Source organism: Rhinichthys klamathensis, unplaced genomic scaffold, assembly GCF_029890125.1.
Source record: "Rhinichthys klamathensis goyatoka isolate OS25496 unplaced genomic scaffold, OSU_Roscu_1.1 h1tg000296l_1, whole genome shotgun sequence".
NCBI classification, from domain to species: Eukaryota; Metazoa; Chordata; class Actinopteri; order Cypriniformes; family Leuciscidae; genus Rhinichthys; species Rhinichthys klamathensis.
The window spans coordinates 471,786-491,427 of NW_026606815.1; the positions used below are offsets into that span (position 1 = coordinate 471,786).

General features: G+C 36.1%; 2 protein-coding genes across 3 annotated transcripts in view; one reads left to right on the forward strand and one right to left on the reverse strand.

Moving 5' to 3' along the window:
• Positions 1–19,642, forward strand: part of sub1b (SUB1 regulator of transcription b) — a 137,459-nt gene that overhangs the window by 46,672 nt on the left and 71,145 nt on the right. The window lies entirely within an intron of this gene.
• On the reverse strand, positions 3,461–19,412 carry mtmr12 (myotubularin related protein 12). Of its 2 annotated transcripts, XM_056270037.1 has the most exons (17): positions 19,211–19,412; positions 16,136–16,193; positions 14,359–14,498; positions 12,404–12,476; positions 12,158–12,294; positions 11,977–12,064; positions 10,188–10,311; positions 8,838–8,907; positions 8,591–8,688; positions 8,107–8,231; positions 7,898–7,976; positions 7,736–7,806; positions 7,318–7,487; positions 6,445–6,621; positions 6,000–6,158; positions 5,704–5,754; positions 3,461–4,219 (listed from the first exon to the last, which is right to left on the reverse strand). In XM_056270037.1, exons 1-17 carry the CDS (start codon positions 19,277–19,279, stop codon positions 3,647–3,649), a joined length of 2,262 nt encoding a protein of 753 aa, XP_056126012.1. In that variant the 5' UTR covers positions 19,280–19,412; the 3' UTR covers positions 3,461–3,646. The 2 variants fall into 2 exon arrangements, with proteins under 2 accessions (XP_056126012.1, XP_056126013.1); XM_056270038.1 differs by lacking the exon at positions 5,704–5,754 and having other exon boundaries at positions 19,211–19,411.

Below are 19,642 nucleotides of genomic sequence, written 5' to 3' on the forward strand. Positions count from 1 at the left end.
GCACGACCAGAGTTATTATAGCTAAAGCCATAAAAAAAAAAAAAAAACATTTTCGTTACGTAACCCTCTATGGGGCATCGTTTATAAATGACGCGAAGAAAACAGCTTTTTAAAATACAATAATAATAGTAAACAAAAAACAAAACAAAAAATACAGTTTAGGAATAGGCTATATGACATCCTCTTCGGTCAATACAATTAAAATCTAGGTCTATGAGCTTGACTTTTTTGGGGGGGCAAAAAGAAAGTAGAGATAGCATAATGTTAGGTGATGCTGTCAAGGGCGGCACCTCAGTTCTTTTTAAACTAGAAAATGCATATCAATTCCATTAAACAATATATATATATATATATATATATATATATATATATATATATATATATATATATATCATTGCACATCCAAATGTGTTTTTTAAAGTTTTGGTAATTTTTAATGCACATTTTGTAAGAACGAACTCAAAAGACCAAAAAACAAAATCTGTACTTCATGCATAAATGACAAAGTCCTTTTAGGGGAGACATATTTTCTGTGTAGCTGGCACTATTGTTCAGTACTGGCAGGCAGTATAATAGCCTCTCGGCCTGTTTGATATTAGTAAGTTTTATAGAAGACAGAGAGGAAAAGCTGTACCTTTTCCAGAAATGACTGATGGTAGTGATGGCAGTGCAGAAATTGAAGTCATAGTAAGACAGGAAGACGACGAGGATCAAGGAGGATAGAAGCAGTCAGGGTGATGGCAGAGATGAAGAATAGAAGTCATAGATTGTTGTGGAACTCAGGCATTTGGTACATTATCCTATGCCAGTTTGGAAAGTTTCTCCAAAATGACTAAACAGGTCAAAGTCGAGTTTGGGCTACACTGAAAAAGAAGTCTTGTTGATTTTCACTTGTGCTACAATCATTGATTTGGAATCCCAAGAAAGAAACAAAGAAACACCATAAGACATGGTTTCATACTTTCCAGGTAGTGAAGTTGCATCTGAATTTGAGTCAAGTTTTTGACATTTATACATGTGAGTTTCAAATGAATATAGTAGCACAAGATGAAATGGAATGTTAATAAAGCTTTTTAATGTTTTTTGAAACACTAAGAACTTTTCACTTAATTTCAGATAGCAAAGATTCATTTGAATGTGTGTGAAGTTTCAGACAATTTGCCAAAAATAATTTACCATAATAAGACAAAGTTAGTTATAAATGACGGCACTGTAAAAAAAAGGTAAAAGGTCTGATGTAGAAAACTAATTTTGGAAAAGGATTTTAGTCTTAAATATATGTAAAAAACAAAACAAAAACAAAAAACAAAAAAAGTCATTTATTTTTTCTAGCTGTAATTCCACAATTAGACACATAGAGGGTAAAATAGAGGGGGTAAAATAAAATAAACGTGCAAAAATTCAGCTGGTGCCAAGGCAACATTTCTCCTTTTCATTCATTTTAACTTGTAGTAAAAATAACTAAAATAAAATAAAAATTGATAAAAAAAAAAAAACCCTATATAGACATAAAAAAAAACTGTTAGGCTAAATGAAACAAAAACGGAAAATATAAAAATACAAATAAATATTAAATATAAACTATAATAGTATCTCAATGACACTGAAATAACACTGGTAGCACACTAGGTTTTGAGACATACTTAAACTGGTACCATTAATAATAGATTTAAATATTTTGTATTTAATTATATAAAACATTTTTAGGTAACTTTCCAGGTTGTACTGTACATTTCTTTTTGTTTTTTCTATATTTATAAATGTGCACTTTCAAGAGAATCAAGAAACCACAGAATATTATATAAAAATCCAAAAAAAGAAAGAAAAAACCTTTGTCAGAACCATTTGCATTAAAAGTTACTTTTCTAGAAGTAAAAGAACTGATAATCATTGATCTAATCTTTTATTTCAATCATATTTTGTGGACAAAAAGAGCAAGTTACATACTCCCATGTGCATATATAAAAGTATTTAATGTTACTTTTACATGAAAATTATACTTTTGAAGTAAATAGTCCAAAATAAAGCAATCTGACATTTTTCATATATTCCACGGCCAAACTCTTATAATGTGAACTCTAAAGTTGGTTACAGAAAAATACAAAACAATTATACAGTAATAGGTTTCTTATCCAGCACACCATCACTTGTCCTACACAAGAGCAGTGCTGAACTGAAGTGAACAGAATCAGTTTAACAGCTGACTGACTGTTCAAGTAACAGTGAATGACTGGCAAAGGAGCAGTAGTGCAAAACAAGGGTGAAAGGGTTGTAGGAAACTGCTTTCTCCACACCTTTGCTAACAAATAACAACTCAGTACAATGCTTACATCAGTTTCATTACATTACAATTATTATGGGGTGGAGGGGAAGGGCAACAGACATCGAACAACACAATTTAGTGCCTGTTGATTTGTGGCAGTAGTTCTGCAGGCACCAGTGAAAATAAAATAAGAAGAATGTGCACAAATGCAGATACAGTATGAAAATAGCTTATGCCTTAATAGTTATATTTGCAAAGGCTTGTAGTCTACTATGAGGACTTACTCTTAAATTTGTCAATTGAATCTTGCTGTGTAAGTGCTGATTGAAACTTTCTTTCACATCCTGTGGTAATGTCTATTTGTGTGATGCATTTGTCATCATAAGAAAAAACAGAGTTACAAATTAATTGTGATGATATTAATATTCAGCTTTGTGTCCTTTAAAAATGCCCCATACTACCAATTACAGCATCTAAGGTTCAATAAAATGAGTCAGCCGGTCATCGGACGGATAAGAGTCACACAGTGTACACATCATACAATAAAGCACTGAAACTCTGAGACAGCTGATCTCATATATTGTTCTCTACTTCCTGTTTTCTTACAAAACAAAAGCCCCCATGTACACATTAAACATTTATATACCCCACAGGTTGACATGGTATCTGAAAAAAAGAAATCACATTGGTCCATAGTAAGCAGTCTAATCTTCAATAGATTTTACACGTAACAGTAACAATAATATACTTGTAGATGGCTTCACACTATTTTCATTGCCTAACCTTTTTTAGACGCATCTCACTGCCATAGATAGCTGGAAACATGCTAGAGTGAACACTGCCCACTTTTAACCCCTGCGGCGGCATGTACAGACTGACCTCTGAGTGCATGGATGTATCAGAAGTTATAATACGTGAGGGATCAGAGAAGTCAAAATTTGCTATCATTCGTTCATCCATAGATCATTGGAATGGAATACTGTATGTTACTTGGTAAAGATTTTATGTAACACTGTGCACTGGAAAGGCTGGAAGTTCAGGACTATATCCTGTTCCTGTTTTGTGACGAGCAAGAGGTAAATGCTAGGTATTGTTCCATTAAGAACATCAAAAACAAAAACACTAAAATAAAAGAGCTTTAATCCTGTTTGAAGGCTCATACTATGTTTTCAATATAATAGGGCACAATAGGGCGTATTTTCCTTTCCAAAAGGACCCACTTTAGCGCCAAAGGCACTTTTAAGCACCATCATCAGGATTTTAATCTGGATCTGACGAGGCCAATATAATCCCGATTTATATTATAATTATAATTTAATAATATATGGACACATATTTAACATATGGGTGAAAACAGATTCCCTGTTAAATCAAACTGACAACCTAACTGGCCTCATCCTCCTGACTAGCTAGGTTGTCAGTTACCATAAGGCTTTGCATTAGACCTGTAGGAATGATGGGCTTGAAAGATCGGTTGCGGCTGTAAGCGAAGGGGAATGAAGATGACAATCGTCCCGAGGAGCCGAACGAGAGCAGCCGGTGCTGAAGGTGTGGACGGTGATCAAATTTAGCAGCTTGTGATGCGTCTCTCTGCTCCAGCACACGCTTCAGATCCTGCACCTGACTTAGAAGTTCCATAAGCTTGGTCATGACGGCCATGGAGCCGCCGCCCTGGATGTGCACCTCAGGTATCCAGCGCACGTAGCGCTGCATCCAGACGCGGACAGCCGGTCCATCCAGACTGGGGAGCAGGATGCCGTGATAGTCCAGAGGACGCTGTTGCCAGGACTCGTAGAACTCACGGGTGGCGGCCACAGGGGAGTCAGGAGAGCCCATCCAGCGACTGATACGCTTCACTCGTAGCATCTTTTTAAGGCTGTCGGTCTCCTCCTTAAAGAAACCTTTCTTGGGTGGGGTTTTGAAGGCTGCACTGGGTAAGGATAACTGTCTTTGGTGCTGTACATTTTAAAATAAAAAAAACTATTTAAATATTAGTCTGCAAACAATTTATGCACAGAACGAACTCAACTTAGATATTATTCAATATGAAGAGCAAAGTCAGACACACAAAATAAGCCAAAGACAAAAAATGAGGGGAAAATTGGGTAAGATGCCCACCTCACCTTTCATTTTCCTTTTGACAACGGATGTCACTAAACTTAATCAGCATTTGAGAGATTTATTCCATCTGACATAAATTTGTATGGTAACAAATAGTTTTCTTATTTTGAAGCAAAAGGTGAAAAATTGGGTGTTTTTATTATTTAAAGTAAGCAAGAAATAAAACAAATTGTGAGTTTTCTTCTCAGTTGTGAAGTATACCTGAGTGAAATGGAAATAATAATTAAAAAAACCTAGGGCGGGACTAAATAAAAAATTTTTTATGTGCTCACATGCTTTTTTTTCTTTTTTTTTAAATACAAATATTAATTTCATGGATAAATCATTTATAATAAACATGGCAACAATCCATAAACAATACGAATTGTCAATTTTGATTTAATGGTGACTAATAATTATTATAATTCATTGATAATTAATAACTCCATGGCTTATATGTAAATTTCAGACATCTTTATTATTCATCATAAAGTGTAGGCTAACTCAGTGGCATCACTTGATCTAAATTCATTGTTTCTTGCTATTCTTATCTATTACTTTTTAAGATTTAAAAATATAATATTTAAACAGTTTCAGTATTTTAGATTTTGTCTGTACATAATTCAGATTAAACAGTGCAATTCAGATGTCACTAAGTGAGATCATTATGCAATAATTCAAGTAATTGTAAAAATGTATTAACAAATACAGAATATTTAAATATTTAAATTAAAGTAATTTTAAAACATCAATCATTATGTTTTACATGATATCAGATGCATATTTTTAGTGCTATAAAACCTTAATGTTATTAACTGTTATTTCTCTTAATAATATCCTGTACATGTTGAACTTATTTCTAAATATTACAATTTAGCAGTAAATTAACACTGTTCTTAATTGTGGGCGGGGCATCTTTCCCTACATTATTAAATTATGTAAGGACCTGTTTACACCTGGTCAGATGGCGATCCGATCGTGAAAATACCAGGTGTAAATGCCCTCCAAAACGCTTTCGAGACGGATTTAAATCCGATCGCTCAAACCACTTCAGCAGATGATTAGAGATGCATTCCAGATGAAACTGGACAAGTGTAAATGCATCTGGTTGTTGAAACCACATTTGTATATTTTATTCCTCCCAAAACGGTAAAAAATAAACGTGCGAGCGCGTGTTATAGGCTATATGACATGTTCTAGCCAGATATGACAGCGCTACTGCAACACGCATCGCTTCAGCAAGCCGACGTGCAAACTGCTGCAAATGAAACTGAAAGCAAGTCGCAGACGTTCAACACACAATCATCTTCATTAAAAGTAGTGAGACTAAATTATCTTACCAGTCCTGACGGCGCTCTCTCTCCTATTGTGGTCTTTGATCTTGAAATTAGCTGATGATAAATAAAATGCACCTCATATCTGTTACTATCGTTGACGTGATTTCCGTTAAATTTGCATATAGCCCGGGACTTGTAGATCCGATTTACATTCGTTTCGCGGAGACACATTTATGTGGCTAAGCGTAAATGGAACCGTTTTAAAGAATCAGATTTCAATCAGCAAAAACACAGGAAGTGACCAGGTGTAAACAGGCCCTAAAACGGGTAAGAGATAGTATAGCATTTCATCCTCTCACCTTGGGCTTGTGAGGTTTGCGTACAGTCTTCTCATGTTTAACCTTCTCTGAATACAGTGGGTTAAAGAAGAAATTCTGGGCCTTGCTGTCAAACTGCACAGACCAGTCCCACACTGTAGGGCAGCTCAATGTGCCGCTTTGTGCAAGTGGTGACTCGGCCTGCCAAGACAATCAAGCACAGGCAGTCAGCAGGAGGCGTGTCGACTGCGTCAGGGAGGCAACGGCCACTAAGTTCTGAGTACACGTAGACTAACGACAGCATTACAGAGGGCTGACTGTTTTCTTTTGAGCCACTGTACTTCTATAGAGGCCTCTAATACTGTTCATCTGGCAGAATGGTGAATGCGGTACTCAAAATGCAAAATAGTGTAGCAAACTGACTCTAAGCTGCAATCACAACATCAAAATATATATATTTTTTAAACATAAAATACACAAGTTCTACCTTCATAACACTTTCTCTGTGATGGGCAGAGTTGAACAGAAAGGTGCTGAAGACTGGCACGTGAACACTGTCGGACAGCACAGTCAGGTAAGTCTCTGAGAACTGGAAAGCCGGGCTGTGCTGGTGAACAAGCTGCCACACACACTCCAGGAACAGGAGGAAGACTGGAGAATGACACTGCGCATTGAGAAACAAGAATCTAATTAAAAAGACAACGAGGATGAGAACAGATCACAGTGCTATTATGATGATTATGGCTATGTCAGGCAAGCAGGTCAAACCAGAATATAAACAATGTGCAGTTTTCCCATAGAAAACCTTTATAAAGAAAACGCTTAACCATCTTGTTTTGTTTTTTGTTTTTTTTGAGGTGTTCTAAATATTCGTTGCTTGAAACAGATGGAAAATTGACAGGCCTGTGCTGCAGTTTAGATGTTTTGCTCTTAAGGTCTCCTCACGAGTAGCGTGACTGAAAACTATGAATAGTGACCGGTTGACTGTATATTATGTATATAACATGGTTACTTAGCAAACAGGTAAATAAATGGATACTGATTTTAGGTGATTTTTTTTTTTTTTTTATGATGACAAGAAAAAGTCTCAAAAGTGGAACAAAAAACATGATACTAGTGCAGGATATCGGTTGAACGGGCAAATGTGAAATGCTAATATTTGAGGATTTGTTCAGTAATCTTCATACACGTGTTATTAGACATGACATGATTTTACAACCTCATAAAAGACACGTTTGCAGGGAAAAAGGCCTTTAAATCTCAGAGGTTAAGAATAATACAAATAGGAAAATATAGAACAGTAACATTTCCACTAAGCCTCTGAAGAAACAACAGGCAAGAACGAGCATGCAATAATTACCTCCTTGTCTTTCTGGTGGAGGTGATTACATCGATCCAGGAAGGCATGGCAACCAGCCACCCACTCCTTCTGCACCAGACTCTGGAAACCCATCAGTGTTCTGTAATAAGGGTCCAGCATTATCTGAGCCAGACTGGAGATCACACAGCACAGATCTGTTCCCTCTTCCTCTGCAATCAATCAATAACAACAGAAAACATCAGGGGATACAATCTCAAAGTCATAAAGATCGATCCATTGAGGTTTAAAGGTACTTTATTTTTTGAAGGTCAGGAACTAGTTCTCTCAGACACTTTAACCACCTCCAAAAAAACAGGTGGTCCCATCCCAAACTCACACTATTGGCTAACATGTCAGATTGTTCAAACATGTATTGAAATCTCAATATAAGTCAATAGTTGAAACATGCTTGACTAACCTGTTACAAGGACATTTGTGTTGTCTTTATCAATACATTCAACCACCTCTACTGCTTTGTGGAGACATTGTCTGTTGAGGACATTACATACAGTTTGTTAATAGTTTCATAGTCTAATACTAGTAAATCACACAATCTAATATTTTATCAATGTAAGCTGACCTAATAATGTCTAGCCATCCTGAGCTTTCAAGGGAAGAGAACCATTTCACATCTGACAACCAAAAATCGGTTGAATTATCTAAGAGACAAAAAATAAAATTGAGTCATTATAAAGTGACTGGAAACAAAATACCCATCCTTTCATTTTATATTTGAGGATTTGTTCACATTTCCTTATAAAAGAGACTTCAGTGTATTCTGTGACTCACCGATAAGAAAGAATTGTTTGAACTTGTTATATGACTGCTGGATGTCTAGGATCGTAGGAAGGGATTCTGAGAGGTCCTCTGTTTTTACGGAGTAGAGGTAATTATGTGCGACTGCATTTATCATTCTGCAAAAGAAGTAAAAAAAAAACAAAAAAAAACAGAATTTGTCAATGTGAAGGTACCAGTGACAGTCAAAATAAGACAATACTTTATTTTTTATTTGCTATGAACACCATGTTACATGACTATTTTATTTGCTGTGGACACCATGTTACATCACCAAAACACAAAAAGGTTATATTGGTTCATGCTGATGGTGTCTAGAGCACTACTAGATAACATACTGGCATGTTGTTATTAGATAAAGAACAGTGCCCTTGAGTTTCAGCACCTAAACACAGAAACTCAGGGCACAAATAACCATATCACAGCAGTTTGGCTGATTCCAGAGGATAAATATGAGTCAAAAACTGTACTCCATTACGTGTCCAAGTGCTTTTGGAAATCCCCTTCTTCCTGTGTCATAGGTGGGAAAGATCCTTTGAAGAGAGCACAACCGCTGTGATGAGACCAACACCAGATCTAAAGAGGAAAATAACAGGCAACTGACCTCAATTGCATTCAGCTATACAAATGACAACTTCTTTACAAATGCCAACATTACAATTATAATAACATTCCAAAATTATTTAAATGTTCATATTCTCTTAAGAATAAAATCCTTAACTCACTGGCAATCCCTTCCCTTGATAGCTGAATAAATCATCTAGTGCTGATGGGATGACAAAGTACTTCGGTAACCTAAAGACAATGTCAGAGCAGTGTCTTTGTTGAATACATTTATTTCACATTAACATTTTCAACGTGTGACATGCTATTATAGATCACTGAAAACAGTTTTGCTAATTCTTTTATAATTAATATAGATCCATGCATTTTATCCTATATTAATTGAGAGAATGCATTGGATTTCTTTTGAAAATTCACATTTATTCAACGCAGGACTATTTAACTGCTAAAAACGGATTAAATAAATTACATCACCTAAAAATATTAACAGTAGTTTTGAACTACCCAACAGTGTAGGATTGATCAAACAAAAATTTAGGTCAGTAGCACATAAAAGCCGCGTTTCCACCGCAGGAACTTTACCCAGGAACTAGGAACTTTGGCCTGGTACTCGGTGTGTTTACACCGCAGGAACCAGGGTCTAAATGAAGTTCCGGGTAGATATTTCCCCCTCCGAAAGTCCCTGCTCGCGAGGTAGTACTTTTTCAAAGTTCAGGAACTTTCGCGGGTGGGGCTTGTGCGCTGAACATGCTGATTGGTTGTGTTCACGCCGCATTATGATTGGATAACTCCGCGCAGCATTTTATTTTAACCGGAATTTTTAGAATCTATTGCAGTTCGTGGCTTCATGCAGTAATGAAGTTCCATGCAGTAAGAGTTGTCTGTCTGCAAATATGGAATTTAATAAAAATAAAAAAGGCAGCTGGACCGACGACGAGATTCAGGCTTTATTAAGCGTATTTGCGGAAGAGAAATTTTCTGCGCGTTCGTCCCAGCCTTCTCACGGTCAATGTCCGCAATAGCTGATAACATACGCTGTCTAATTTTAGATCTAACGTTAGCATTACGAGCTTTCTGAACACGCTTTAGTATCAGTGCTCGTCTCTTTTCTGCCGTTTTGTTAATTACCTGGTTAGTAAACCAATACATCTCAAACAACTGCAGCACAGTGTGAATCTCTTCCATATTTATTATAAATGTGGCGCTCAAAACTGATTACTGTCTTTTACAGTCTACTGTCCGTCACAAGCAAGCAATGAGCAGTCGCGCGCAGTTTACCCGGTACTTTAGACCGCGATGTAAACGCAGAAAGCTACCGGTCTGGGGCAAAAAAAGTTCCTGGGAAAAAAGTTCCTGGGACAAATTGTTCCGGGCAATTGCGGTGGAAACGCGGCTAAAGACTATGATAAAATAGAGATTAGAGATCTCGTTACGGAAAATGCACCTTTTAATAAAAACAGTAGCAAGACTTTATCAGACACTTTATAGCCATCAACAACAACATCAAGTACCTTTGAGAGAGTTCAAAGTTCTCATTTTCTGTCACTAATCTGCATTTCGCTTTGGTCCGTTTCATTTCCTGTGTCCAGTCCTCTGGTGACTCAAACATAATTGTCTCCCGTTTCCTTTGCATTTCTGCAAATACAAATAGCATTGTATTGTTCCAAAGTTGACTAATGAGAGTTAAGCTATCTAAAAACTAAATAAAATGATCTTTCATTCTAAAACTAGTCTGATAGTCTAGGGGGCAAGTGTGAGAGAGTTTCGAATCAGTTGTTGGAACTCTCACTCTCTCTACCGACCAGTGCTGTGTTGTCACCAAATCTTCACATACAGGGCTTGACATTAACACATTGAATTTTATATATAATACATTTTTAATTGAAGTCTTTCAAAAAGACATCTGAAATAATAAACTTAGTGCAATGTAGTGTTGTCAAAAATATTATTTTTTTCGATAAATAGATACTGAAATATCTGAAACGCTTCCAATACTCATTTTCCGCAGAATAGACACGATACCAGCTGTGCTTTCTAGCTCTCACATCTCTCCGACAGTGAGTTGACACACAAACCCGCCTCCCCTCAGTCACTCGTTTCATTTGCTCCGGATGGATATTGTTGGTGTTACAGGGCTTGAATTTCAGTGTGGGATTGCGCATAATTTTACTTATTCAGGCAGATTTTGTGCTCACACCCAAAGTGCACACACATAAACCCACCTCTCAGTACTATAACGAGTTATTTTTCGCTGCCAATTGCGCTTCAACAGTCAAATAGACACAAAATAATGTCAAAATGCCAGTCTTGGCGAGTATTCAAATTCAAATTCAAAATTCAAAAACTTTATTATCTATCAACCAGTGATAGAAATTTGTCTTTGGTTAAAAAGGCTCACATATACACAGTACAATCACACACACATCACAAAACACAATTAATACAAAGAAAAAAGTAGGACTACCTTACAAATATGTAAATAAATAAGGCTCACGTAAACGCAATCAGTTGTTGAGAAAGAAAACACATGTGTAACAGTATAATGGATCCATGCGTCGGGTTTTAAAGTGACAGCACCCTAATATACATACTGCCAAATGTTTGAGATAGTATTAAAAAAATATATATGGCAGTTTTTCCCCATGGTATCGATGTCAAAATTGTGGCCAGTAACTTTGGAAAAAGGCTGGTGGGCACAAAAGTTAATGTCAAGCCCTGATCACATACATATGTTTTTCAACAAAGTTTGTCATTAACTTTGCTAGCTAGCTGACAATGAAGACTTGGGATATTTTAAAAAGCATCAGTTACAAATTAATAATGCCTTGTTTTTCTTCTTCTCAAATTACTGCAAATTAAATACCAGGTCATTTTTGTAATTTAATGAAAAATATATATTTTTCCTGATACATATAAATCCTTGTTGAGCCACTAAAATCCAGAAAGATGATCTGGAATATATAATGTCTATAAAGAGACACTGACTGTTGTTCTTGCAACCATCTGTTGAATTCCAGTTGCATAGACTACGATCAGAATTTAGCAGCTGGTGCTAGAAGTCCAGTGCTGGATGCATGTCTGCATTTCAGATGTGTGCAAAGTTCATGTTCTGCATAAGTGTGACTTCATGAACTTCTCATGGTGATGTTTTCCCTAATGTTGCATTAGTGGTTACATGTGCTTAGTGGATTATCAGATAATTGATACTCAGACAACAGCTGTATTTAACCAACAAGTGAAACTATGGAAAGTAACAATAGTAACAAAATGAAAGCCTCTAATATGAGCTCAAATCTGTACCTGGGCTTGGTGTCCCAGCATAGGAAAAAGCAAAGATGCACTTTAGAGATTTCTCCTCCAAACAATGGTGAGCAATACCCTGAAAGATCTGACAAAAAAAATAAAAATAAAAATGCACAAGGAAATGTGTCATTCGTTTTTAAACGTACAAATATTTCTGTCCTCAAGTTAAACAAATTACCTTTTTGGTATCCTCCTCCTTGGTGAATGTTAGGCAGAACTGAAAGACGCGTAGATCTTTACAGTGAATTATTATTTTGGATGGGTATTTGTTCTTCACAAAGCTTCCTGTTATCAGTTTCCTTTTTTCATCATAAACTTTAAAAGAAATGAAACGTTTTTTCAGAACTCAAACATTCAAATAAAAAACTTTCCCTTTTAAAACATGAACAGCTCTATAATCATTAATGATAAAAACGATTATTACCACCATAGATGTGATCCACACACATTAATGGAATGTCATTTTCTCCATAGAGTTTGTTCTTAAAGGTCTTGGACTGGAACAAAGGTGAGTGACACAACAGCCTCTTATGGAACGTTCACAATGCAGACAAAACCAAAGTAAATAATGCTTGCAAAAGACAGTGCTTAACAAATGCTCAGTCGGCTGTGAAAGGTGCATTTTTATACAGCACACAGTAACTAACAGGAAAGGCAGATGCTGTTGCCTTGTTCAGTGTGCTGCATCAAACTTTCACACAATATTTTATTTGTGAAATCACTTCCTGCTTAGCCACCTCCAAATAGAAATCTGAAAGTAGCCAGCGAAACCTCTTGATACCAACCAACACTACCATCTGGCCAATAGCTTTCAGCAGCATTGTTTTGCAGCTTTTTACGATTACTGATTAGATTAGTTATGTCTTCATATACCGAAGTTGGTCAACATGCAAAAAAGCAAAAAACGAACTGAAAACAAAAATACCTGGCACTACATGAATATCTGACCATTTGAGACTGCTGTAAGGCTCTGGTTTCCCACCAGAATTTCACTGCCAGTGAGTCAGACACTCAAGTTCCTGAAATGGCAGCTAAAGTGAGAGCACTCACAGCACAGTTCCTCATGCAAGGTCACCGAGCATGCTTTTAAGACACCCAATGTTTCAACAACGTGTGATTTTTCTGTTTACTCGTTTAGCAGCTGCTTTTATCCAAACCCGACTTATAAATGAGGAAAAAGTATTTATCATACAGGAGCCAACAATATAAGCCGATCCGCAGAGCTTAATTTATTTTGGCTATAAAGCTTTTGAAGCAACAGAATCTTCCTGTACACTGGACCTAAATAGTAGATTATAGAGAGATTGGGTAAATGACAATCTTTCAGATGCACGTGAAATTGTTTTGGAATAGTATAGTATGGCAGTCAATTTAATGAGTTAATTTAACACAATTATAAAAAAACAAAAACAATAACAACTTTTATTAACACATTTGCTACCCCTCACTTAACCTCATCTGCATAGATTTTTCATAAAAATGTTTAATTGATAAACACCTCTAAAAAATAGCATCCTTATCATTAAGATTACCATTATATAAACATCTAGATCACATGTTATCTTTTTTTCAAACCACACTATGTACAAGAATGCTACAGTACATACAGGAAGTACATGATATCTTTTTTTTTTTGAAAAGCACTGCGGTTCTTTGTTCGGTAAGCCTGAATTAGAAATGTAAATTTGTTGCTTAGGTGATAGCAGTCTGCTATTCACTCAGTAGATGTGAATTAGCATTACATTAGACCTCTTTTTTCTGAATATATATGTTGATTATTTTGGTAACACTTTACAATAAGGTTCATTAGTTAACTACCTTACTTAACATTTACTAAGAATGAACAATACTTCTACAGCATTTATTAATCTTAGTTAATATTAAATGTCAACATTTACTAATACATTATTAAAATCAAAGGTTGTATTTGTTAACATAAGTTAATGCACTGTGAGCTAACATGAACAAACAATGAACAGCAGTATTTGAATTAACTAACATTAACAAAGATTAATAAATACTGTAATGCATTGATCATTGTTAATATATGTTAATCTATTAACTAATGTTAACTAATGAACCTTATTGTAAAGTGTTAACATTATTTTTTTATACTATGAACAGGAAAACTCTCACGTCAATTCGTAACTATTTTACATTGTGGTGAATTCGCTCATTGATCTCATTCGTATATTTTTAATATGATTTGTTTATACCCCACTGAGGGTTAGGTTTAGGGGTGGGCCTTCATGCTTTTTTTCTAAAAATCTTACTTTTCTTTGTACAAATCAAATTTTAAATGAAATTGCCATCCGTGAAACAGTAAAACTTTGTCATGAAATCAGGTCTTGTTTTTACAGCCCTGCCACGTGTTCTTACCGTCTCTTCCTGTGTCAGCTCATCACTTAAGAACGTAACACGAAAATTGGTGCAGAACAACGTGCCAAAGACGCCACGCTGGGAGAGGTCATCTTGAGTGTATTTGAGAATGGGGTTGGCGCTACAGAACACCACTTCACCTAGGATGCAACAGATCAGCAAAGTCATGTCACATAAGCCCTGTTCAGACTGTCAGTCCAAATCCAAAATGTGCTTTTCAAATGACAGTGGAGGTGTGTGTAGTCCAAGAAAAATCCTCTGTAATGTTCAACCCCAAGAATTTAAAACAGGGGACTCTCTCCACAGCCACTCCATTTATGAACACAGGACCAGTAGTCCAGCGCTGCCTGCAGGTACACATTGTCATATTCTAAAACACATCATTGTTGTTTTTTTGGCATAGTCCTTCCAAAGCAACATCATTGTGATGGAAACCAACGCAGATATTCCAGAAAATGAAAGAGAGCCACAGGACACACAAATCAGATCTGAACAGTTACGATACACAGTGTGGACACTCACTGGACAGTCAATCATTTAGGCCTAGATCTGATTTTAGTCGTATACACAAATAGGCCTAGTCGGATTTGGACAGACAGTGTGAATGAACAAGGCTTTAAACACAATGGGTCTCATTCATGAAACATTCGTAAATATACGAGTAAATATGCGAGTGATTTGCGCGTAAAGAGACCTTCCCGAAAACTCTTCTCCTGATTCACAAATACTTCGTAAACGACAGATGTGATAGTGAAATGTGTGTGTGTGTTAATGAATTCCAATCAGTCGTAAATGGGATGCGCGTGCACGTTCATTCTCAATTACCATAAATCCCGCCCATTAAATCCGACTGACAACTATATATGGGCATCATATTATGATATGAATGCGAATGAAAAAAACAAATTCTCAGATGCAGAAATTGAAGTTTTATTATCAGAAGTTCATTCAAAACGCCACATTTTATTTTCAAGCGTACATAGTGGCGTATCGGGTCCTAAAAAAAAAAGGAAGCTTGGCAGCATATTACAGATGCAGTTAATGGAGTTTCATCTGTTAATCGAACATTCCCAGAAGTGAGAAGAAAATGGTTCGACGTTAAGCTTGAGAGCAAAAAACGAATTAGTTCACTTCGGAAAAATAGTATTCAAACTGGAGAAGGACCACCATCGCAGATGCTATTACTGGCTCTCATAATAAGAAAAAAACATATGTAATTACTATATATAATATTTTTTCAAAATGCTGTGCAAATATGTACCCGATTAAGGTGAATTAAAATGCAGCCTTATTAATGAGCAAAACGTTCAGGTGTTAAGCGCACTATTTACGCGTGGCTGGGAGCAGGTGTAGATTTCTTGTGTACCAACTAACATTTGGAAAATACGAACATTTTAATGAATCTGAAAATTTACGCCAGAACCACTTTACACACGATTTACACAAAAATTCGTTCTGCTCGTGTTTCATGAATGAGACCCAATAATACAATGTAAGACATAAACACAATGCCAATTACAGTCTTGTTTTGTGGTGTGCAGAACTTTGAAGAAATACTGTCAGTGTTTTAGAACATTACCCACTTTTCTGTATCTGCAAAACTTACACTAAATGAGATCTCTGGAAGTTACAGTCTGGATTAAAGAGCAATTATAAACCTGAATTGAAAATTACACCCAGCGTACCAATGACACAAAAATGTTTTTAGATTAACTGACAATAATACAAAGAAAAACCTGAGATAGCAGAACATTGTGTGAGGGATTTCATTTTCTACCTGGTAGCAAATCAGGATGCTTCTCCTTCTTTGGCAGGTATTTCTCCAATTTTATTTCCTAGAGAAAACAGGAGCAATACAATTATAATATAACTGTAAACTTGATTGATTAGCTAATAAAATATCTTGATAAATTACATTTTCACAGGTACCATATTGCAATATAATGCCAAACACATCAGGTCACATTTCACACAGTGCCAGATGCTAAGTAAGTGAATAAATCTACAGGACATCTTCTCTGTAGCAAAAACTAAAACTGCTGCATGCATTGTATAAGAATATAATGAATAAGAATATAAGTAGGTGTGAGAAACATACACTGTCATACATTACATTAAAGGGATAGTTTACCAAAAAAAAAAAAAAAAAAATACATTCTCTCATCATTTGCATGCCCTCACATTGTTTCAAACCTGTATGGCCTCTTTTATTTAAAAAACAAAAGAATATATGTTGAAGAATGTTGGTAACCAAACAGTTTTGGTGACCACTGACTTCCACTGCATGGACAAAATAAATAAACAGTGACATTTCTCAAAATATCTTCTTTTATGTTCCACAGAAGAAAAAAAAATCATACAGGTTTGGAATGACATGAGGGAAAGTAAATTTTCTGTATAATGACTTTAATGTAATAGGCCTATATGAGTAATATAATATATGATAATGATGATCTAATATAATATAATATAGTACTGAGTAAAAAATGAACAGCATCAGCATTGTGCAGCAACATCAGTAGACTAAGACTGTCAACTTGTCAAGCCAGGCTAATAATTTTATCTCTGGCACCATGAATTTTAGCAGCAACCCTGTGATATCCGCAGCATGCTTTGCAACTTTAAAATTTAAATGAGGTAAAATCCTTTGTTATTGGTTAGAAGATATAAAAGTGGCTGCAGATAACTGCAAAATCAAAAAACGAATGCCAGACTGCCAGTGTGTGAAAAATAAATTGTACAAGTTCAGTCGAAACAAAAAGGATAAATAAAGGAAAGGAAGCCATCAAACATCCTGCTACCACGAAGCCAGCTGAAAAACTCAATGGGTAAAACTTCACAAACAGTCCCAAGCATCTGGGACACTCCTTTTCCTAATGACTTCCTCAGGGTGAAAATATTATCCTAAAATTTGCTTTTGAAACCTGAGATGGTAAATACACAAGGTCTTGTCATTTATGCAAATGTTGCACGACAAAAATGGAATACAGTGGGTCTTCATTAATATCCAGCCAGTATCCAGCCAACAAAAAGGGGGAGAACGCTGTGAGATCATCTGACCAAGTCCCAATTTCTGATCTTCAGAAAGAGAATTAGTTGAACTCTTCACATAAGACCAGGGGCCATATAAAGCCGCTCAGAGCTAAATTTTAAGTGTATAAAATGGTGTAATTTTAGTCTTACTCTTATTCCTAAACTTAAGAATAAATGTCCCTATGTGTTAAGAACAGCTCCTAAACTATTTAAGAGTGCTGGAGAGGTGTCCTAACCTTTTTAGGAGTAACAAGATGGCAGCAGAGAGGAGGAGCCCACACACATTACGAAAAAGATATAATGTATTGGAGTTATATTCAGGAAGTTGATAAAACGATACAAGCTTAACAGTCAAGGTATTCATTTTGTAACTGATCTAGTAAGAAATTGAATAACTTCTCCCATACAATTCAATGCTCTAACTGCAGAAATCAAAGTATTAATGACATTTTTTGGCAACTGGACAAATGCAGCAGTGCACCAGTGATGACATGGGCTCATCAGTCCACACAGTAAGCAGAAAATAGCACTATTGTGGAACTAACCACACCAAACATACACAGTAGTGGCCAAAAGTGATGTCTGGAGGGGATATTTGTTTATAATGACCCTACAAGTTCGATTAATCAAGCAAAATATGAGTAAAAATATGAATTTTTATGTTTTTAATTATCAAGGAAGAACAAAACACTAAACTTGGTCAAAGTATTTATCTGACAAAATTATTTGGAAAAAAGGCTAAATACAGCAACAGGTTTTATTATACTATGTAAAAAAAATACAACGGAATTTAACAGTGGCTGAAACTGTCATTCTGCCTAAAGCGACAAAATTTACATATGGCAGATGCTTTTTATCCAAAGTGACTTCCATTGCCTTAAAGGGAAAAATGTAATCAGTTCAGGTATTCCCTTGGATTTGAACCCATGACCTTGGCGTTGCAAGCACCACACTGTACAGTTTGAGCTACACACATCTTCTCATGTTGTGCTCCAAATGAAAGAACAGAGAAAGTCATACAGGGTCCGGACAACATGAGTAAATAATGACAGTTTTTATTTTTGAGTGAACTATCCTAGTCTACTACACCTTTAATACTGAATTATTTTATAGTAATGTTTTCATTTACTAATCTCTCTAATACAATGGATGAAAAACATTGATAAAATAAGGGGTTTACATTTCTATTGTTTCAATATTGAGTACAACAATTCTTACCATCATGCTTTCATTAATGAACAACAAGAACTCTATTGTCCCTCAAGACACAACCCATGACATCGGTTATAAAAGGACGTTCTGCTCGCTTTCTCTCGTGTGCGCGCGCACACACACACACACACACACACACACACACACATACACATCAACGCACTGCAACTTTCTGAAACCATAACTAAGAAAGGACTTCAAACACAATCACATGTCAGAGGCAAGTGAAGACACTCGTGAGTCGTGTCAATAAACATAAAATCGTTCAATAACATGGATTACTATCTCTAAACAGACTCAATTGTAAAGTTGAGGACTTTTTTGATAAACTTTTTAAAAAGTCCACAGAACTCAATTTTAGTCGTCAGTGCGAGGGCAGTCAACTTAGAAATGTAACTGAATGAAAATTTGCTGTTGATCGTTCAATGCATTTTCCCATGTGAACGAAAACGTTCATAAAAAATGAGATTTCCGTTAGTCTAAACTAGAACAAGTCAACATTGTCAACTTTTAGTTTTAGTCAAAACCATGGTCAAAACCAGTGTCTCCGGCTTGTTTTGAAATCAACGTAGCCTAAGTGTGTTACTACTTGAAAGCTTTCGCTTACCTCGGGTGTAACATAAGACACAAACGACGGTTTAGAAGACTTCGCTCCTCCGCTCCCCAAACTCAACATTGCGCCACAGTATCCCGCTTCCCGAGCAGTCAGGTGGAAATCCGGGAGAGTGCGAACACAACTTTCCTCCCTCTCTCTTTGCACAAGCAAGCGCGGATTTCCTTTGGTTGGAATGGAAAACAAACCTGCTCTGACAGCAAGCCGCGCCCATTCGACGGCATTGGCTCTTTGTGGACAAACGGTCCATTTTACTCTGGTCAAGAACAAGCCGCTTTTTGCTCATTGGATGAAGAGGCTGTCAATCTTATGCGCTTCCTCGTTGCTGAACAAATAAGCAGTCATATTCAAAATAGCCTACGCCCTGAAGTTAGAGGTTTATGCTTCATCTTTCATGCTTTTTTTTTTTTACTTTGTGTTTGCACA

Excerpts from the sequence above, each read along its gene's own strand:
- mtmr12 (XM_056270037.1), bottom strand. The coding sequence starts at position 19,279 with ATGTTGAGTTTGGGGAGCGGAGGAGCGAAGTCTTCTAAACCGTCGTTT. Across the intron at positions 6,622-7,317 it reads TCCACCAGAAAGACAAGGAG|TGTCATTCTCCAGTCTTCCT; the intron begins GTAATTATTGCA and ends CTCAATGCGCAG. Across the intron at positions 4,220-5,703 it reads AGAGAGCGCCGTCAGGACTG|CACCAAAGACAGTTATCCTT; the intron begins GTAAGATAATTT and ends TAAAATGTACAG.